Below are 21,894 nucleotides of genomic sequence, written 5' to 3'. Positions count from 1 at the left end.
AGCCTTACAGGGGGGTGATCAATGACAGGGGGGTGATCAATGACAGGGGGTGATCAGGGAGTGTATATGGGTGATCACCCGCCTGTCATTGATCACCCCCCTGTAAGGCTCCATTTAGACGTCCGTATGCGTTTTGCGGATCCGATCCATGTATCCGTAAAAATCATACGGACGTCTGAACGGAGCCTGACAGGGGGGGGTGATCAATGACAGGGCGGTGATCAGGGAGTTTATATGGGGTGATCATGGGTGATCAGGGGTTTATAAGGGGTTAATAAGTGACGGGGGGGGGGGGGTGTAGTGTAGTGTGGTGTTTGGTGCGACTGTACTGACCTACCTGAGTCCTCTGGTGGTCGATCCTAACAAAAGGGACCACCAGAGGACCAGGTGGCAGGCTGGAGATCCACTCGCTTACCTTCCGTTCCTGTGAGCGTGCGCGCCTGTGAGCGCGCGCGCCTGTGTGCGCGCGTTCACAGGAAATCTCGCGTCTCGCGAGATGACGCATATATGCGTGACTGTGCGCAGGGCTGCCACCTCCGGAACGCACATCTGCGTTAGGCGGTCCGGAGGTGGTTAAGTAAAACCATTAGCAAACTAGCAATATGCTCAGGAAATGCTCAAGTAACATTCTCGAAAGACATACAGTAATTTAAGCAGCAGAGCCATTCCAAGCACCACCATATTGTGGAGATATTGTTCCCTGTAAATCTACCTGCAGATAACAAGCTATAGTTTATGGGCTCTTGTACTGAATTACTACCACCTGTACAGGGAGCAGCTTCAGCAACAACAACCAATAAAGGAATGATATTTATGCACATTAATAAATGACAATTCAGTGGTTATCACACCTGTGCAAGGATGAGTCATGGAGAAATCAACTTTTCAAGGAGATCAATTTTCTCAATGAAAAGACAATACTAGAATTTATTTTTGCTGTGCTTCCATATAAATCTAAACTATAACATACACTATGTGAGCACAGCTTTATAATTACCAATATAGATTTTAGCAAGGCTGTAAGCAAAATCACGGCCTGCTAGTTCCATGAAGCCGTTTCCTCTCGTTCCCGCCTTCTTTGTGAAATCTTTTAGGTTCTGCAGAGCTTTCAGCAATCGGGAAGTGGATTGAGACAGACTGGGAATATTAGATGAGGCTTCTAGCTTTTCCTGTAGTAAAGAAAAACACATAGGAGGGAATTTATCATATTTGAAGTCAGTTTTGCTGGAGTCTGTATTGGCGCATCTTTAAACATAACAGTTTATAGAAATGCTACTCCAGGTTTATTCTTTATGCCACTTCCCTACTGGAGTGAGTTTGCGACTGTCACATTGGGGGTCTGCTGCCCTGCTCCTCTCCTTCTGCAGCACTGTAAGAGTTTATCCTTCTGGGTTTCTGTGTGCACCTGCTTGATAATGGGCTATATATTCTGTGCTGTGTGTCTCACTCCAGGCCTGAGCAACATGGTCTGTCTGCCCTTTATAGTCTGCTGGATCCTGTAAAGCAACTATAATCTTTTTGCCTGTTTGTGGACCGTGATCTGCCTGACCTGACCTGTTACCTTGATGTTTTTGTCTCTCTGTGCTCTGTCTTCTGTCTGTTTCCTGGATCCTGACCCTGTGCCACCCAACCTAACGATGGGACTGACTCTTGATTCATACGTACTCTGCCTGCCCAACCTTGGTATTATTCTGACTGCAAGTTCTGCCTGATCCATTGATGCTTTGCACCCATGTTTCTGACAAAGTGGGTGAGCTGCCATCTACATCGGGACTATTCCAAGTCCTGGTTGCTCCCCTGCAATGAAGACCAGATGCCTGTATAGAGGTTAAAGAGTGAAAACCAAGGGACCACCAGAACACCCCCAGGAATAACTAAAGGGCAAAATGGTTAGCTGGTACAGTAGTTCTACAACCATTGTCAATAACTATGACTTTTTTAAAAAGTTGTAGTGAAAAATATGGAGTAAAATTAATTATCGCTAACCACACCCACTTTTCAAAACTGGAACGTGTAGTGTATAAATACAAAAAGTGCAAAAGAAAAAAAAAAAGATTCTGGCTTGATAAAGTCCTCCTTTTACATTGATAAATAGCTTCTTCATATGTAAGTAATGTTTGCAGGGAGAGTTCTGTGAATATCAGTTGACAGTCTCATGAACAGAAATATAGAAAATCTAGTCATCACTACAATGCATGTGCCACACAGTAATACCGGGTCATTTAAGATTATAATATGATGTATTTTACCTGAGCAGAAGAGAAAAATGCACTTAAAACCTGCCCTTGGCTCTTAACGACTGATCGCAGGACATCTAGGGACAGTATGTTAGTTGTTCCTTCCCATATTGTAAGCACCTATCATGGACATATCACAGAATAAGCAATGGATATGTGATAATTTTGTTTCAATCTTATAGTCCAATTATGGTAGTTCTTACTTGGGCATCTCTCAACATAGCTGGCAGACCTGTGTCCTCCATATAACCCTGTCCTCCAAAGCACTCCAGTCCTTCTGATATGACGGCAATAGCCTTGTGTGTACAAAGATGTATACATGACAGAATGTAATCAATCCAACATAAAATAAATGTTCTTCAGCAATGAGTCTGGAGTATAGTACCTGCTTCCCTGTGAAGAGCTTGGTGATGGGAGTAAGAAGTCGGAGAAGATGTTGGTCCTGTTGAGTTGCCATGTTTGTTTCTTCCAGCCCCAGCAGGCGTGCAACCTCCATAAGCAGAAGAAAAGCTCCACGAGCTTGCACCTAATAAAAACACTTTTAATAAGCTTGGACCAAGTAAAATGTGGATATAAAAGTTGTCATGACTTGTATACTTTTACCATCAAGATTTCTATAATTACCGTTCTATTCCAATTTGTCTTTCAATAGAAACTGTACAATTCTACTTCATGTAACGGTGAACAAGTTATAGCACCTGAATATGTAATAACCAATAGAAACTGGACAATTCTCCTTCACGTAACTGTGAACAAGTTCTAGCACCTGAAAATGTAATTCCCACTGGAACCGTGAATGGTCTATAATGTTTAGTAAATTCATAAAATGATTGACACTGCGTAAATCATTTCAGCAGATGGATGGAAATCCATCAAAACTGATCCAACTGATTTCAATGAGATTCAGTTTAGCATAAAATCAAACCCAAATGCATCTGTAGTCACAATGCACAAGAAAGTATGACATACAAAGTGCTCTTGTCCAGCACAAACAATGTCCATCACCCCATCTATTCTTTTAACACTGAAGTTAAAGATAGCTGGACAGATGACTATTAGTTTCTATATAAAAAGTGATGGGTCAGATAACAGTGAGGGCTCATGCACACAACTGTGGTTTTGGTCCACATCCAATCCGCAAAACATACAGATCAGATGTGGACCCATTCATTTCAATGGGGCCGCAAAATATGTAGACAGCACACGGTGCCATGCAAAAAATAAATAAATATAGAATATGTCCTATTCTTGTCCATTTTGCGGACAAGAATAGGCAATTGCAACAGAGGGCAGCACATACAATTCCACAAAATGCAGAACACGTATAATCTGTGTCCGTGGTTTGTGGGTATGCAATTTGGACCGCAAAAAAGTCCACGACCGTGTGCATGAGCCTTAAAGAGGACCTTTAATCGGTCCAAACATTGTGAACTAAGTATCATGACATATACAGCGGTGCCCAGGGATCTCACTGCACTTACTATTATCCCTGGACGCCGCTCCGTTCTCCCGTTATGTCCTCCGGTATGTTCGGGGACTTGGTTATAGTAGGAGGAGTCTGCCCTTGTTCTGCTGGGCGTCTCCTCCGATTGGCCAGCGCTACAGCCTAGGAGAAGGAGACACCCAGCAGAACAAGGGCAGACTCCGCCTACTATAACCAAGTCCCCTAAGTCTCCGCCTACTATAACCAAGTCCCCGAACATACCGGAGGACATAATGGGAGAACGGAGCGGCGCCCAGGGATAATAGTAAGTGCAGTGAGATCCCTGGGCGCCACTGTATATGTCATGATACTTAGTTCACAATGTTTGGACCGATGAAAGGTCCTCTTTAAGGCTGTGATTAGGGCTGCAGTAAACAATTATTTCAGTAATCGAGTATTCTATCAATTATTTTTTACAATTAATCGAGTAATCTAAAGAAAAAATGAATTAATAGACTGTTTTCCTTAATAAAAACTCATCAGACCCCCTGCCATCAGTCCCCAACACCCTTCGTTCCCCCCCGTGCATCAGTTCCCCCAGTGCCTTCAGCTCTCCCCCACCCCAGTGCCTTCAGCTCCACTCCCCCAGTACCATCAGCCCCTCCATGCCACCTATTGCCATGTCCCCCACTCCCCCAGTGCCATCAGCCCCTCCATGCCATCCATTGCCATGGCCCCCCTCCCCCAGTGCCATCAGTTCAGCCCCTCCATGTCCCCCACTCCCCCAGTGCCATCAGATCAGCCCCTCCATGTCCCCCAGTGCCATCAGATCAACCCCTCCATGTCCCCCAGTGCCATCAGATCAACCCCTCCATGTCCCCCAGTGCCATCAGATCAACCCCTCCATGTCCCCCAGTGCCATCAGATCAACCCCGCCATGTCCCCCAGTGCCATTAGATCAACCCCTCCATGTCCCCCAGTGCCATCAGATCAGCCCCTCTATGTCCCCCAGTGCCATCAGATCAGCCCCTCCATGTCCCCCAGTGCCATCAGATCAACCTCTCCATGTCCCCCAGTGCCATCAGATCAGCCGCTCCATGTTCCCCAGTGCCATCAGATCAGCCCCTCCATGTCCCCACTCCCCCAGTGCTATCAGATCAGCCCCTCCATGTCCCCCACTGCCATCAGTCAGCCCCTCCATGTCCCCCACTCCCATCTGCCCCTCCATTCCATCCATTGCCGGCTGTCCCCCGTCAGTGCCATGTCCCCAGCGCCAGTGAAATAAAATACTTAACTTGCAATCGCTTCACTCCTGCTCCGTGGTCAGATGACACAAACGAATCCTCGATGCAAAAATTTGCATCAAGGATTTTTTTGTGTCGAATTACTCGATTCAATCGAGTAATTGTTTCAGCCCTAGCTGCGATTTACCAAATAATTTGAATTTGGGAAAGAGAAACACTCTGGCACCAGCTGTCTGTTTCCTGAAGATATATATGGAGGAGAAAAAGGTGCCAGGACTGACAGGTTTAAGGAGCAGCCCCAGGACTGACAGGTTTAAGGAGCAGCCTTAGGACTGACAGGTTAAGGAGCAGAAGGAAATATGATACTCTGACTTTAAAATAGGTAACAATCTTGTTTGTGAGAGGATATGTCAATTTTAAACCAAAGTAGCCCAAGCATTATAATCAGTATCTGCATTATGCACTTTTCCTGTAACAAGTGGTTAACCGTGTCTCCCACCCATTACGGATTCAGCAGTACAGCCCTGAATTTTGGCTTCTGTCCCAAGGTCCTACGATGGCTGAAGCATGTCTGAGTTTGAACTGTTTCTGTGTCTTCAGCGCTTTGTGCTACCATTCACCTACTGCTGTTGTTTCAGCACAAGTAGGTGCAATGTGCAATGCAGTGATGTAATGGCGCCTGCTACACCTAGGCACAGCCAGTCTGTACAGAAGAGCAGAGCAGACCTGCTCTGTACCATATTGTCTGTAACCAGGGAGTCTGTCTATTTCATACTGACTGTAGTTCAAGCAGCATGATCCTGACAGGTTCCCTTTAACACTTACTGCTTTAGTTACATTGTCTGCAGGCTGTACTGTGCTATACCATATATATCATTATTTTAAAGCTCCATCGATTCTAGGGCGCCACTGCATGGCTGTTTCTGTACCCTGCTCCATATGCTTTTGGTACCAGATACTTTGGGGGAGATTTATCAAGACAGGCGATTTCTGAGCTGGTCTTGATATCCACTGCGCTGCCGGAGGATGCACCTAATTTATGACGTGGGAGAGCACGGTGACGTCTTCGCGCACATGGCAGGTCCTGCTGAATGAAGATAGAAGAGACTTGCTGCAGTGCGATTAAGTGGATGCTATTATTTTGCGATATAACCATGTTATAACTGAAAATAATAAAGTAAAGTTCGGTTCCCCATCGACTTCAATGGGAATCAGGGTCAAGTTCGGGTCCCGAACCTGAACTTTGACCTAAAGTATGTCCGAACCCAGCGAACCTGAACTTTCACGGGTTCGCTCATGCCTAGTTGTGGGCTCACCCTGAATAGGAAGTTTTCAGTTTGCTTTTGAAACCTTGGTTGGTCATAATTGTACGTGGAACAGATCTAAACCAAGGATGCACAATGTTTTCTGGTCAGGGGCCACACTATCAGACTGGACTAATCCCGACGGCCGAAAATAAAACTTGAAGGGGTATTACAAACTGAAACATTTATGGCATATCAAATGTATAAATGTGTACACCATAAATGTCTGAAAGTGGCTGGTTACACTTCCAGAACTCCCATCTAATTTGAGAATATATCAGCTACTAGCGTGTCTATGACCGGATGGTTGAGGACCACACAGGATGGTATCAGATTGTGCACCCCTAATCTAAACAATACATCAGATAAATCCTAATGATATACAATTTCATATCACAGTCATACTAGCTACACCCTTCCACCATGCAGTGTCATTTCAATGTCATGCTCCTGGAAAAGAAAAATTCCACATGTAAAAGACACATGTTAGAACAATTAAACTTGTATTTATAATGGACAGCACAGATATTTTGGATGATGTAGGATGACTAACTGTCTAGCCATTGATATTTGCAGACATCTACAGTATTTACTAGAGCACATACAATAATATACTTGCAGCATGAGTTCTGTCCTTATCTGTCCTTCTTTCATCTCTCCCTCTAATAGGAACAGTATGGAGGGGAACGCACATGTACAGTGGCATATTGAAGAAACCTGCTAACTACTAGCTTTAGGGTTACTACATATACACACACTTTCATTTCAGTCCTTTCAAACATTTGTTAAAAAAACATTTCAAATGCTTTTAACAAGAATTTAAAGCCATTTTCACCTTTTTTTCCCCCCAGTTTTTGTTTTGAAACCTTTTAACCCCTTTACATACCCCGACACATTGTTCGTGCCAACACAGCGGACATTTCCTGCAGTGACTAGGATCAGAGATCCTGGAAGTTTAACCCTTTCATGATGCAGCGATTTTCTGCTTTTGCGTTTTCGATTTTCACTCCCTGCCATCCTGTAGCCATAACTTTTTATTTTTTTTCGTTCAGATAGCCGTATGAGAGCTTAGGCTACTTTCACACTTGCGTTCGGGGCTCCGCTTGTGAGTTCCGTTTAAAGGCTCTCACAAGCGGCCCCGAACGCATCCGTCCAGCCCTAATGCATTCTGAGTGGATGCGGATCCGCTCAGAATGCATCAGTCTGGCAGCGTTTGGCATCCGCGCCGCTCAGCAGGCGAACACCTGAACGCTGCTTGCAGCGTTCGGGTGTCCGCCTGGCCGTGCGGAGGCAAACGGATCCGTCCAGACTTACAATGTAAGTCAATGGGGGCGGATCAGTTTGAATTTGACACTATATGGCTCAATTTTCAAACGGATCCGTCCCCCATTGACTTTCAATGTAAAGTCTGGACGGATCCGTCTGAAGCTACTTTCACACTTTGAATTTTTTCTACAATATAATGCAGACGGATCCGTTCTGAACGGATCCCATCGTCTGCATTATATGAGTGGATCCGTCTGGATGGATTCGCTCTGAACGCAAGTGGGAAAGTAGCCTCATTTGTTTGCTGGACAAGTTGTACTTTCTAATGGCACCATTTAGTGGGAACCAGAAAAACATTCCTAATGGGGTGAAATTGAAAAAAAAAAACAATTCTGTCACAGTTTTAAAGACTTTGGGGGTCATTTATCAAACTGGTGTAAAGTAGAACTGGCTTAATTGCCCATAGCAACCAATCATATTTGTCTATAGAGCTGACTAAGCCTACTTTCACATCTGTATTTTCCTTCAGAGGATCTCAAGACTGGAGGAAAACGCATCTGTTTGAATAATACAACCAGCTGAATCCGTTCAGAACGGATCCAGTTGTATTATATTGAAAATGAACATGCTGGATCGTGTCCAAAAAAACTGTATCCGGCACCATTGACTTACATGGTTTTTGGTGCCGGATCCAACATGTTCAGTTTCCCATGCCACACAGAAAAATGGTGCTTGTAGCGATCTTGTCTCCGCTGTGGGAACACAACAAAACGAAACACAATGTATTCTGTTGTACTCCGTTCTGGTTTGTTCAGTTTTGTCCCCATTGACAATGAATGGGACAAAGCGTTTTCTTCCGGTTTTCAGATCCTCTGCCGGATCTCAAAACTGGAAAGGAAAATGCAGATGTGAAAGTAGCCCAAGGGCTCATTTTATTGTGGGGTAAAGCTGTAGTCTTTAGTGACACCATTTTGGGGTATGTATGACTTCTTGATCACTTTTATAAAATTTTTGGGGGAAGGTGAAGTGACAAAAAAGGGTTGAATCAGCCATTTTGATTTTTTTCCATTACAGCGGTCATCATATGGGATGAATACATTTATATGTTAATAGTTCAGGTATTTTGGGACACGTATCTGTATGTGATCTTCATTTTTTTACATTTATTTTTATAATGGGGAAAGGGGATGATTTGAATTTTTATATTTTTAAAAACCTTTTTATTTTATTTTAAACTTTTTTTAAGCTCCCCTAGTGGACCTGAACATGCGATCTTTAGATTTCTTCTCCCATACACTACTATGATTTAATACAGGCATCCATAAGAATATACCTGTGATAGGTCCGGTAGCTTCCAGCAGGCTCCAGCCTATCACACCAATAATCAGCTTCCTTGATCTCAGTATTGGGAAGCCATTCGGCCCTGGGAACACTGCCCAAAGCTGATCAGAGACATTAGTCTGAGGTGTCTGCTGTTTAAAACAGCAGAAACCTGACCGCTATAGCACATGCTCCACTCTGGAGCAGGCACAGTCTTCAAACTGACAAAATCTGTTGACCCGCCACATGCCATGTTAATGCTCCTGTAAGGATGGTGATAAAAATCGCAATACACGGCAATAAAGAAATATTGCAGTGTATTGTAATAACAATAAAGTGATCTCAGGTTAATGTCCCTTAAAGTATAACTGTCATTTTTTTTTTCTTTTTGTAATGTGAAGGGGCAGTGATACTAAATATTTTTGTAATATACTTTAATTACTGAAATCGTACATTTCTATTAGAAAAATACCTCTAAAGTGGCCCATCTGGAAACGCTCCTCTGTCTTCTGTTTACATAACATGGTCAATGTTGAGCAAGTCTCCACTGTTATGTAAACAGAAGACAAAGGAGTTGCTAAGGCTACTTTCACACTGGCGTTTCTGGGCCCGCCTGCGAGATCCGTTTCACGGCCCAAAACGGATCAGTTTAGCCCCAATGCATTCTGAATGGATAAGGATCTGTTCAGAATGCATCAGTTTGGCTCCGTTCCGCCTTCATTCCGCTCCGGAGGCGGACACCAAAACGCTGCTTGCAGCGTTTTGGTGTCCGCCAGGCGATGCGGAGCCAAATGGATCCGTCCTGACTTACAATGTAAGTCAATGGGGACGGATCCGTTTACATTGACACAATATGGTGCAATTGTAAACGGATCTGTCCCCCATTGACTTTCAATGTAAGTCAGGAAGGATCCGTTTGACTTACACTTAGACTTTTTTTTTTTACAGAGTAATGCAGACGGATCCGTTCTGAACGATACCAGCGTTTACATTATAGGTGTGGATCAGTCTGTGCAAATACCAGACGGATCCGCACCTAAACGCAGGTGTGAAAGTAGCCTAAGGCTCAAAATGGGCCACTCTATTTTTCTAATAGAAATGTACGATTTCAGTAATTAAAGTATATTACAAAAATGGTCAGTATCACTGTCCCTACACATTGCAAAAAATAAATAAATTAAATGACAGTTACACTTTAAGAGTAATGACAAAAAAAGTCTGAAAAATGTTTTTAAAAAAATGTAAAAAAGTTCTTGCTTTCCCCATCTATCATACAAAAAAATAACTATAAATTGCCATGAATTTAGAACTACAAAAGCATTGTTAGAATTGCTGTTTTCAATTCCTCACAATCCCCAAAAAGTTATATGTTCCTCAAAAGGGTACTAACAATACAACTCATTCTGCAAAAAAAAAAAACAATCCCTCAAACATCTACATCAATGGAAAAATAAGAACGTTACAACAAATCTGAATGCAGCAAGGTAAAAACTCTGGTAAGTGGTTAAAAAATAATTTCAGAAACACACAATAAACAAAACAAAAAAAGTTAAGTAAAACACTTACCTCCATGTGTGCCATAGTCTGCATATGCAAAGGGTGGTCTTTTATCAGACTGCCAAATACAAATCTCTTTGAAGCATACTCCCTGGCGAGATTGAGCACCCTAGATTTAAAACAAAAAAGGTAAATGCTCAGCTATCTGACAGATTATAGCTGCTGCATACACACATACAGACGTGGACAAAATTGTTGGTACCCTTTGGTCAATGAAAGAAAAAGTCACAATGGTCACAGAAATAACTTTAATCTGACAAAAGTAATAATAAATTAAAATTCTATAAATGTTAACCAATGAAAGTCAGACATTGTTTTTCAACCATGCTTCAACAGAATTATGTAAAAAAATAAACTCATGAAACAGGCATGGACAAAAATGATGGTACCCCTAGAAAACACAGAACATAATGTGACCAAAGGGACATGTTAATTCAAGGTGTGTCCACTAATTAGCATCACAGGTGTCTACAACCTTGTAATCAGCCATTGGGCCTATATATATGGCTCCAGGTAATCACTGTGTTGTTTGGTGATATGGTGTGTACCACACTCGACATGGACCAGAGGAAGCAAAGGAAAGAGCTGTCTCAAGAGATCAGAAAGAAAATTATAGACAAGCATGTTAAAGGTAAAGGCTATAAGACCATCTCCAAGCAACTAGATGTTCCTGTGAGTACAGTTGCACATATTATTCATAAGTTTAAGATCCATGGGACTGTAGCCAACCTCCCTGGACGTGGCCGCAGGAGGAAAATTGATGACAAATCTAAGAGACGGATAATCCGAATGGTAACAAAAGAGCCTAGAAAGACTTCTAAAGAGATTCAAGGTGAACTTCATGCTCAAGGAACATCAGTGTCAGATCGCACCATCCGTCGTTGTTTGAGCCAAAGTGGACTACATGGGAGACGACCAAGGAGGACACCATTGTTGAAAACGAATCATAAAAAAGCAAGACTGGAATATGCCAAACTACATGTTGACAAGCCACAAAGCTTCTGGGAGAATGTCCTGTGGACAGATGAGACAAAAATCGAAGTTTTTGCCAAGGCACATCAGCTGTATGTTCACAGACGAAAAAATGAAGCATATCAAGAAAAGAACACTGTCCCTACTGTGAAACATGGAGGAGGCTCTGTTATGTTCTGGGGCTGCTTTGCTGCGTCTGGCACAGGGTGTCTTGAATCTGTGCAGGGTACAATGAAATCTCAAGACTATCAAGGAATTCTAGAGAGAAATGTACTAGCCAGTGTCAGAAAGCTTGGTCTCAGTCGCAGGTCATGGGTCTTGCAACAGGACAATGACCCAAAACACACCGCTAAAAACACCCAAGAATGGCTAAGAGGAAAAAATTGGACTATTCTAAAGTGGCCTTCTATGAGCCCTGACCTCAATCCTATTGAGCATCTTTGGAAGGAGCTGAAACATGCAGTCTGGAAAAGGCACCCTTCAAACCGGACACAACTGGAGCAGTTTGCTCATGAGGAGTGGGCCAAAATACCTGCTGAGAGGTGCAGATGTCTCATTGACAGTTACAGGAAGCGTTTGATTGCAGTGATTGCCTCAAAAGGTTGCGCAACAAAATATTAAGTTAGGGGTACCATCATTTTTGTCCATGCCTGTTTCATGAGTTTATTTTTTTACATAATTCTGTTGAAGCATGGTTGAAAAACAATGTCTGACTTTCATTGGTTAACATTTATAGAATTTTAATTTATTATTACTTTTGTCAGATTAAAGTTATTTCTGTGACCATTGTGACTTTTTCTTTCATTGACCAAAGGGTACCAACAATTTTGTCCACGTCTGTATATTATAGAGATGTTATTACCTTCTCATGCCAGCAGCTGCAGCAATTGTGTTGTGAATGCGAGTTATTGTCAACATATTGGAGATTGACGCAACACCACGACCTTCAGGTGATATCTTAAATAAAAAAAAAATGAATAGAAATACACCTAAAAGTCATTATCCCTTGCGTATGACTAGTAGTGTGATATATCTGACACAACTGTCATCTGAAAAATGCCAGTCTCCTAGTAGTGAGATGCACACTGACCAGGTAGACTTCCAGAGTATACTGACCCATTCAGGGAAAGGCTTTTATCCCATTCCTTGACATGCAACACACACAGCTGAAACATATTTTGCATGGCACTGGAAGTGACATATGTTTGATTTCATATCACTACTAATATTTAAAGGCTATGGACATCTCGTGGAGCATTTCAGATTTTTACTGAAATGCATGTATTTTAGGCTAGAAATCAATTATGTAATTGACTTATTAACACTGTTTGGTTTCTGTAGCTTCACAGCACATAGCAAGCTGTGTTCTGCTACTCACATTCATATCCGTGAGATGGGCTCACCTGATGGCTCAATCCTCAGCCTCTCCTGTGTTCTCTTGAGCGATCATGTAAGCTCACAATCAAATAGTTGATTAACTTTGATTTGATCGTAATCGAGCTTACATGATCATTAAAGAGAAGGCAGGGGTGACTGAAAACCCAACTATTAGGTCAGACACACACGAGGGAGTACAATGCAATAAACTCTGTGTATCAGTGTGAGGTCCCATTCTGACCTCCATTCCTCTGTCAGAATCACACAGCGTTATAAATATTTATAATGCTGTGTGACCCTAAGAGTAATGTAATCTATTGAATTACACTGACATAATGCTGTCAGTCTAATACAATAAATTCCAGGACTCTCAGGGTCACACAGCATTATAAATTATTATAATGCTGTGCCTTTCTGTCAGAGGAACGGAGGTCCTCACACTGACACACGCTGCAAGTTCCTCGCATTAAATTCTCTTGTGTGTGTCTGGCCTTAGACCAGCTCTCTGATGGATTTGACTGTAAACTGCATTCTGCTTGCTACAATATGTACTGTGATACATAGAAGCTGCAGAATGCAAACGGCTGTAAATGAATAAACCCAAAATATAGATAATTATCTTTAACAAAAATACATCTATTTCAGTAATAAAAAAGGCTCCGACATTAAACTACACTTTGTCTGACTTGATACTACTTCTTGGGTGTAGAAAATCTTGCATATGCACTTTAAAGCTGGTGTTCCCCAATGTGCCACAGACATGGGTGAGCCTAGCATATAGACAGCACCAGGCAGTTATAAAAATAATCCTTCTTAGATCCCAGATGCACATGTGCAGCGGAAAAGATCCAAACTCTTTCACCACAAATCTCCACAATAAGCAATGGCATCAGCATCCAGAATATCCTTTATTACACCCTGGGTATATACAATAATCAACAACATTTCAACCAGGCCTGACTGTAACTATGGATTGAAAACGTCACAGACTACTGTATACCTGTTATGGCGTAATAAAGGATATTTTAGACCCTGAATGCTGGTGTCATTGTTTATTGTGGTGAAATGGGTGAACCTTGCAACAATCTTACTACCACATTATTATATCCCTTTATCAAGCAAGTACTAAACCCACCAAATAAACTCTCCATAAAGGAAAATGTTTTCAAAATATGTCTGAACAGCCTGAAACATGGTCACAATAATACTAAACGCTCACAGTGGCTAAGGACTGTTATGCACAAGATTTTCCCACTAAAAATGTAATTGCAGCCGTTGTTCTTGACATGATAACCACCTAATCACTACATGTTTTGGCACAATACTCAGTACTATATCACTGGGTCCTTGGGATTTGATTCCAATTTAAGAACTCCCTATCCTCCAGTATTTGCCTCGTGCTTTTGTGGGATTCTGCTCAGTTATCTTTATCTCCCAGTGGACAAATATGATCATAGATTTAAAAAAAATTAAAGAGCTTTGAGGGTTATTAGCTTAAAAGGGTTGTGTCACTTCAGCAAATAGCATTCATCATGTAGAGAAAGCTAATACAAGGCACTTACTAATATATTGTTATTATCCATATTGCTTCCTTTGCGGCTTGGATTAATTTTTCCATCACATTATAGACTGCTTGTATTTGCAATCCATCAGTGCTGGTCGTGCTTGCACACTATAGAAATAAAGAACCAGCCTATGTGAGCTCCCACGGTCTCAGCCACCAGAGAGGCCGGTACTTTTTCCTATAGTGTGCAAGCACGGCCACCACTGATGGATTTCAGGGTGGTCATAACCATGGAAACAATCACAATACATTAGTAAGTGGCTTGTATTAACTTTCTCTACATAATAAATGACACTTGGTGAAGTGACACAACCACTTTAAAAAAGAAGCTTTAACCACCCATCACATTGAAATTGGAAAAACCCTACTGAAAATGTCACTTTTGTATTGTTGATTTTATTTTTAAAATAAAAATAGCCCCATGTAGTAACAATCGTGGATCATCTATTATGACTGTGTTGTGACATTTATTTATTAGTTATGAATTACTAACTGTTTGTAATGAAGGTCCAACTGGCTCTTGCCAGTCTGGGGTATATCCCTGCAGTCTGACACTGCAGTATCAGACTCTGCAGGGGCACCTGCCCTTCCTAACTGGTAACCCCCATCTGGATTATCACTCCAAACCGCTAGTAATCAAATCATAACTTCTAGCAGGATGGAACATCATAGATTCATAAGATGATACAGAATTTTTATTACAAGGGGGATGCAAACAGTTACTAAAGCAGACACATCAGGAGAGACAGTAATATTTTCCCCCTCTGTGTTTCACTGGCAATAACTATTTAATTTTTTCTTCAATTTAGCTGTATGAAACCTTGAACTTGGTGGACAAGTTGTATGTTTTGTAGAAGGGGTACGTAGAATGTATTAAATAGCTTTTATTAATTCTTTTTGGGGGATGATTAAAAAACAGCACTTTTAACATAGTTTTTTGAGGTTTATTTTTACAGCATTCACTGTGTGGTATAAATAATATAACTAGCCATCTGAGATCACAGCTGGCTGAAGGGGGGCCTGCTTTAACCTGAAATATCTCCAGCTACAATTTAGCTAGAGCCACAATATTAGGCTGGTTTCACATTAGCGAGTTCAACATATTAAACTCGCAACATGTGTCTGCAGAAGCTTCCGTCCTGACCTCCCTAGCACGGACAGGGTCGCACAGCATTATATTGATTTATAATGCTTTGTAACCCTTAAAGTTCTGGAATGTATTGTATAACAATGCAGTGAAACCAACCTTAGTCTTGTTTTAAAGATGACAATCTAAAAAAAATTAAAAAAACTGGATAGTTGTGTGAGTTGCCATGCAACCAGACACAAAGCCATCAGAAAACCAGGTCAGGAGTAAGACCTGCAAGTTTATGGAGCTCTAACTGGGACTGGTGTCTCATGGCTGCTTTCTTTGCTGTATGGAAGCTATCACAGCAATCCTGGTTTTGTTTTAAAGCTCATACTGTCAGCTTTAAAACATGACAGTGGCCCTAGCTCAATTGTAGCCTAAGAAACTGCCTTCAAAAGCAGCCCCCTTCCTTCTGCAGTCACACAGCTGAACATTGTTGGTTCCAAACAGTATTGTCCTTCTCTGCCTGTTCTGGAAAAGCCATTATTAAAGAAATAATATAGAAGCTCTTATCAATGGCTGTTTTAGTTGATGTATCATATATGGGTCAACTGCTGTCTTGGCTCCTTCTGCCTCTTAGCAGCATGTATTTCCCCATAATGCATAATCTCACCACACTAAGCTTGCACTCACCAAACTAGTTACAGGAGTATTCCCAACTTGAAAATGTACTGTATAAGATATCCAAAGGATATGCCAGAAATGTTCAATAGATACAGGTCAGATCTCTGGGACCTAGACACCCTGTTCTCAAGATATGTAATGGTCCCAGAGGATGGACCTGACCTACCAGAAATTTATGGTATATCCTGTGGCTATGGCATAAATGTCTGAGATAGAAACACCCCATTTAAAGGGCAGCAAGTGATATAGCAGTGACATGGAACATTTGTCCTTTACTTATAAAACTCTCCTAACTCACCTGCCTGTCTCTGCTTTCTGCTGTGTGCTGACAGTCCAGTACATATTTATATTAGATGCAGCTTCACACTGCTCTCCCTGACTGCTGTTTGTAAGAGCTGACAAGGAGAAACTCATCAGAATCAAGGGAGACAGGCTGAAACTGTCACATAGGATAAACATGACTCTCAATACACTATATACAGTAAATATAAAAGTCATAGGAGCTGTGCAACTCTGTATTTACTGTTATCACTGTATGGACTCACCTACAAGGGCATACAAAGACCTCATACGGTCCTCCCTGCTCCACCCAGTTTCCCATTATTCGTGCGTCAATCACTCCCAGGCAATGCAGAATGCACACCACAACTCCCAAAATTTCTGATGAATTTATGTTTTATTTCTGTTTGGCAGAAATTATATCTTCAGCTGCACATTATACACAAAGAATCATGAAGCTGGGTGGGGAGGGGTTTGGGAGCTGGAGGGATTGATAGGTGATGTAATCCTGTAGGTCACAAGAAGTCAGCCACATAGGACAGACTGATCTCCTTTCTCTGGACTGGTAGTCAGACTTGGAATCATATGACACAACTGCTCTTAATGAAAGGATTCAAAGTGTATGGATGTAACTGAGCTGGAGCGAAACAAGTTACACTGTTAGAATCTCATCTCCCTAGTGTCCTGCATTTGGAAGGGTAGTCCTTAAATGTCCCTCTTTTTGAAGAGGGAAATAGATTTTTATCTGCAGCATATATTTATTAAAATCTCATCCAAAAGCTTTTTTGATTATAAATCTGTTTTATCTCTTCTATCTCATGTGAGTGTGTATTGAGCTGCGCTGGGGTTTCCCAAGTCGCCCCCCCTGGCAGAAGATGAAGATGCTCCAGCATTGCTGAAAACGTCCCAACAAAATTTGGATGGAGGCACTGTACTACAGTGCGGTGAGGGTGCTTACAGGGTTTGGTAACCACGGGGTGTTACATAAACATCACATGCAAACAAAATAGAGATGAACTGCAGCTTCTAGTATTGCACAAGCACTGGCTCTGTTACAGGGTTATGTGATCTGTAAGCGGATCCAGATCACAATGTTTTTACAATGTTTTAATGCCAGCTGCAAATACTAGCATTTGTAGAGTTTCTATACCGGTATACTTTTTGTGCGCAACATATGTATACAAGTAGACTTGCCAAACCTGCCGTTTTGTCTAAAAGGTCTCCTGGACTTCCAGCTTGGCAGGGAGTCTTCCTGGAGCTGTCAGTCACTGCTTCATCAAACAAAACAATTCCCTGAGGCTGATCTCTGCGGATCAACGCCAGGAAAGGAACAGGTGGGGGCGTTCATTTGTCACCCATACCAATGTCACCTGTATGTTATTTTCTTTTTATTTAAACAAATTGGATGAGAATGTTAATGGGGTGCTCTGGTTGTCATTATGGGGTCAAGGCCACCATAAGAACATTCTTGTTGAAAACAAATCAAACTGGTTAAATAAATAAATACAGTTAAACATTTATTTTTAAGGATATCATCTCAGTTTTTTTTTATGGTTCTGTTTAAAGAATATGTAAAAAAATGTCACCAGGGCACTCATGTGTGTACACCGGAAACCTATAGTAACATTACAGTATATGTATATTTTTCATGTACAAATGTGTGTTGTTAGTGCTTGTGTGTATGGCTGTATTTGTGTGGTTTTTTTCTCTGCAGTAACAGAATTTTTGCCCCCTTTCTCTTTTTGCTCTGTCTGCTTTTGTTTTTCTCGAGAAAACTTTTTTTATCACTGAAACTGTTTATAGGCACCTTAAGGAAAAGCTCCTTAAATATAAACTGCCAGTAAGAGTCGTGTGTGCATGTATGAGAAGGAACACGGATACAGCTATTCAGATCTAGATGCCTCATGTACTGTATAAGGCTACATGCACACGACCGTTATGTGGCGGATGGCGTCCGCGTGCGTTCCGAAATTTGCGGAAAGGCACGGACAGCCATTAATATAACTGCCTATTCTTGTCCGCAAAATGGACAAGAATAGGACAGGTTATATTTTTTTTGCGGATCACGGAACAGAGCAATGGATGCGGACAGCACATTAAAGTGAATGGGTCCGCATCCAAGCCGCGAAAACTGCGGCTCGGATGCGGACCAAAACAACGGTCGTGTGCATGGAGCCTAAATCTTTTGTAAGTGGGCCCTGAAATGTAATAATTGGCATGCATCATATTTATCAGACTTCTACTGATGCACATTCATATTTTGCCTTTCAAAACAGCCATGACAGTACTTCAACACACCAGCAGAGAATTCTGGGTGCCATTACAATCAGCAATAATATACCATATGCCTGGCAAAAACACACATTTGGTTGTAAAGCTGCCACTAACACATTATCAACATAATTTGGAGAATTTCCCCTATTACGATACAATGACCAGAAACACACTTACCTGCAAGGCCTTCGCTCCATCAAGCAGCAATTCTGCTGTTGGCAGCTGCCTCGTACCCAACTTATCTTTAAGCCGCTGAACCTGAATTCCATTTAGCTGTCCTTTGGCATCTCTGACATCTAAGTAAAAAAGCGATAATCCTTTTGTGCCCTGAAAATCAAACAATTTGGTAAACTGTCAATTAGAATATCTGTCAGCAGATTTGTACCTGTGAAACTGTCTGACCTGTTGAATGTGTTGGAAGTAGGATGCATCAGTGTAATCCCATGTTCATTTGTGCCAGCATTGCTGAGAAAACGGAAGTTTTAATATATGCAAATTAGCCTGTAGGAGCAACAGGGGAGTTGCCGTTACACCTAGAGGATCTGCTCTCTCTGCAACTGCCACACCCTATACACTTTGATTTACAGGGTCAGGCAATGTAAACATCATCACACCTGGACCTGTCAATCAAAGTGCAGAGGGTTTAGCAGTTGCAGAGAGCTGAGCCTGTAGGTGTAACAGCAACGCCCCTGTTGCTCCTAGAGGGTAATTTGCATATATGAAAACATCATTTTTGTCAGCAATGCAGGCACATTTTAACATGGGACCAACACAGATGTCTTCACCTGCCAAGTGCACATGTAACAGGTCAGCCAGTTTCATAGGTACAAATCTGCTGACAAATGCCCTTTAACCCCTTCCTGCAATGGCGATTTTCCGTTTTTGCATTTCCGTTTTTCATTCCTTGCCTTCCCAATGCCATAACTTTTTTACATTTCCATTCACATAGCTATATAAGGGTTTGTTTTTTGCAGGACAAGCTGTACTTTCTAATGCCACCATTTATTATTCCATAAGATGTAGTGGGAGGGTGGAAAAAAAATCCAAATGTGAGGGACTTTGAAAAAAAAATGCAATTCTAAGTTTTATGGGTTTTGTTTTTACAGTGTTCACTTCAAGTAAAATTGACCTGTTCCCTTAATTCTCTGGGTCAGTATAATTATGGCAAGACCATATTTATATAGTTTTTCTTGTATTTTAATTTTAATTTTTTAAACCTATTGAAAAAAATCTATTTCTTCTTTTTATAGCCGTATTCTGACACTAACTTTTTTATAGTTAAATCTATGGAACAGTGTGAGGGATTATTTTTTTGCGGGCCAATCTTTAGATTTTATTGGTACCATTTTGGAGTGTGTCACTTTTTAATTAAATTTTTGGGGGAAGGTAAAGTGAGGGGACAAAAATGCAAATCGGACATTTAGATTTTTCCCCCCGCTATGCCATTCACCATATGGGATACCTTTTTTTAATATTTTAATAGCATTGGTGTTTTTTGACACAACGATGCCTATGATGTTCATTTTTTGATTGTTTATTTTTTATTTTAGGGAAAGGGGGTTGATTAGAATTTTTATAATTTCAAAAACTTTTTTTTAGGCCCCCAACTGGACCATAACGTGCAATCATTAGACTGCAATTTGCATAAAGTAATGGCATTTTATCCACTACCACATACAAAGATCAGTACATTCCAATACAGTGCTGCTACCTCCAGGCCTGAATCTGAATATATCACTAATAAGCCTAGTCCAGGCTCTGGCTTATAACTGCAATGGAACGTCTTCCCTGATCTCAGCCCGGGGAGGTGTTCTTTCAAAGCAAATGTGCACTTCTGGGTTTTCAGACTTTCAGAAGCCATGGTCATATTTGTCCGTGGCATCTAAGGGGTTAAATATCTGTGATTGAATTACCACTGATCGCAGACACTAGGCCTGGGTGTCTGGTGTGTGAAATGGCAGACGCCATCTTTAAAGACCCAATTTCTGACGTACATGTACAGTGGATGTCGGTAAGGGGTCTTGTTATAGCAAATCTTTTGCATTTTTTGTTGCAATTGTTGTTCATGATCACAGCAAATGTTGCAGTTTTAGGGAGGTTACAAAAATCAAAGTATAAAATACACAAACACTGCAGAAAAAGGTACTGCTTCACCCTAAATAATAAAGTTTATAGTAATTACCGTCAAAATGTGTCCTTGTGCATCTACCACTCTGCCTAGAGTCAAAGTCATGTCAGAGTCTGTGGCTGATGTAAACCATTTGTAGCCGTATAGTTTGTAAGTGCCATCTGTCTGGGCATAAGCCACTGTTTCTGTGCCATGTGCTAAAAACAGAAAATAGAAAACATTCTTGTTTATTCAAGCTGTACATTTTTCTAACAGTTGGATACAGTTGTCACCCACCAACATCTGATCCTCCTTTGCGTTCTGTCATCCACTGGCCGGATGTCCAAAATTTTTCAGGATCTCGAGTGGTAAGATGTCGGAAGGCATCCTGAAGCGAATCTGGCGTACCCAGTGACTGCCAATGGAAAATGCAGGAGTTTAAAAGGGAACCTGTCATCAACTTTATGCTGCCCATACTAAGGGCAGCATAAAGTAGAGACAGGTGAGTTGATTTCAGCAGTCTGTCATTTATAAGTAAAAAGTAAGTGGTTGACAAGAACCAAAATCACAATCATTGAAGACTAGGCCTGGAAAAGAGTCCCGGCCACATGAGAAGAGTCATGGTTATTAATGAATTCTTGCCCTCCCTGCCCACCTACTGATGACTGACAGGCTTCTACTTAGTTTTCTCCCTTTCTCTCTAGGAGAGAACTGCCAATCATCAGCAGATGGGCGAGAGAGCAGGAGATTATGAATAACCAGGACTCTTCTCAGGTAGATCTGACTCTTTTCAAGGCCTGGGCTGCAATGATTATGATGCTGGTTCTCAGCAACCACTGACTTTTAGCTCATGATTGACACACCGCTGAAATCAGCATTTCTGTCACTAATTTATGCTGCCCTCAGTGAAGTCAGCATAAAGTTGATGACAGGTTCCCTTTAGGAGACTGTTTAAATACAGGTCAATAAAAATATAAAAACATATAATAAAGTTTAAAAATACAAAACATTAATTTTTATAAGGCAGCAGGCTGGTAGATTGCTGCTATGTTATTGGAATACTTGTAAGGTTATTTTCACATCAGCGTTTTCCTTTCCGGTATTGAGATCAGTCATAGGATCTCAAAACTGGAGGAAAATGCTTCAGTTTTGTCCCCATTCATTGTCAATGGGGACAAAATGGCACTGAACGGAATGCACCAAAACTCAACTGTTTG

At 41.4% G+C, this 21,894-nt stretch overlaps 1 protein-coding gene across 2 annotated transcripts in view; it reads right to left on the bottom strand.

Annotated features, from left to right (window-relative positions):
- The window catches only part of LOC122924313 (acyl-CoA dehydrogenase family member 11-like), a 115,909-nt gene that overhangs the window by 5,551 nt on the left and 88,464 nt on the right, over nt 1-21,894 (bottom strand). For both annotated transcript variants that reach the window (XM_044275270.1, XM_044275269.1), the window contains exons 5-13: nt 20,975-21,092; nt 20,753-20,895; nt 18,748-18,897; nt 12,186-12,280; nt 10,361-10,460; nt 2,623-2,763; nt 2,441-2,533; nt 2,250-2,357; nt 998-1,169 (exon numbers count right to left, since the gene is read on the bottom strand). In XM_044275270.1, the coding sequence (XP_044131205.1) occupies nt 998-1,169; nt 2,250-2,357; nt 2,441-2,533; nt 2,623-2,763; nt 10,361-10,460; nt 12,186-12,280; nt 18,748-18,897; nt 20,753-20,895; nt 20,975-21,092 (1,120 nt within the window). The remainder of the gene's footprint in view (nt 1-997; nt 1,170-2,249; nt 2,358-2,440; nt 2,534-2,622; nt 2,764-10,360; nt 10,461-12,185; nt 12,281-18,747; nt 18,898-20,752; nt 20,896-20,974; nt 21,093-21,894) is intronic.

Source organism: Bufo gargarizans, chromosome 1, assembly GCF_014858855.1.
Source record: "Bufo gargarizans isolate SCDJY-AF-19 chromosome 1, ASM1485885v1, whole genome shotgun sequence".
In the NCBI taxonomy this organism is placed as follows: Eukaryota; Metazoa; Chordata; class Amphibia; order Anura; family Bufonidae; genus Bufo; species Bufo gargarizans.
The sequence above is the reverse complement of the archived record's forward strand: the minus strand, read 5'-3'. Positions and strand labels throughout refer to the sequence as shown.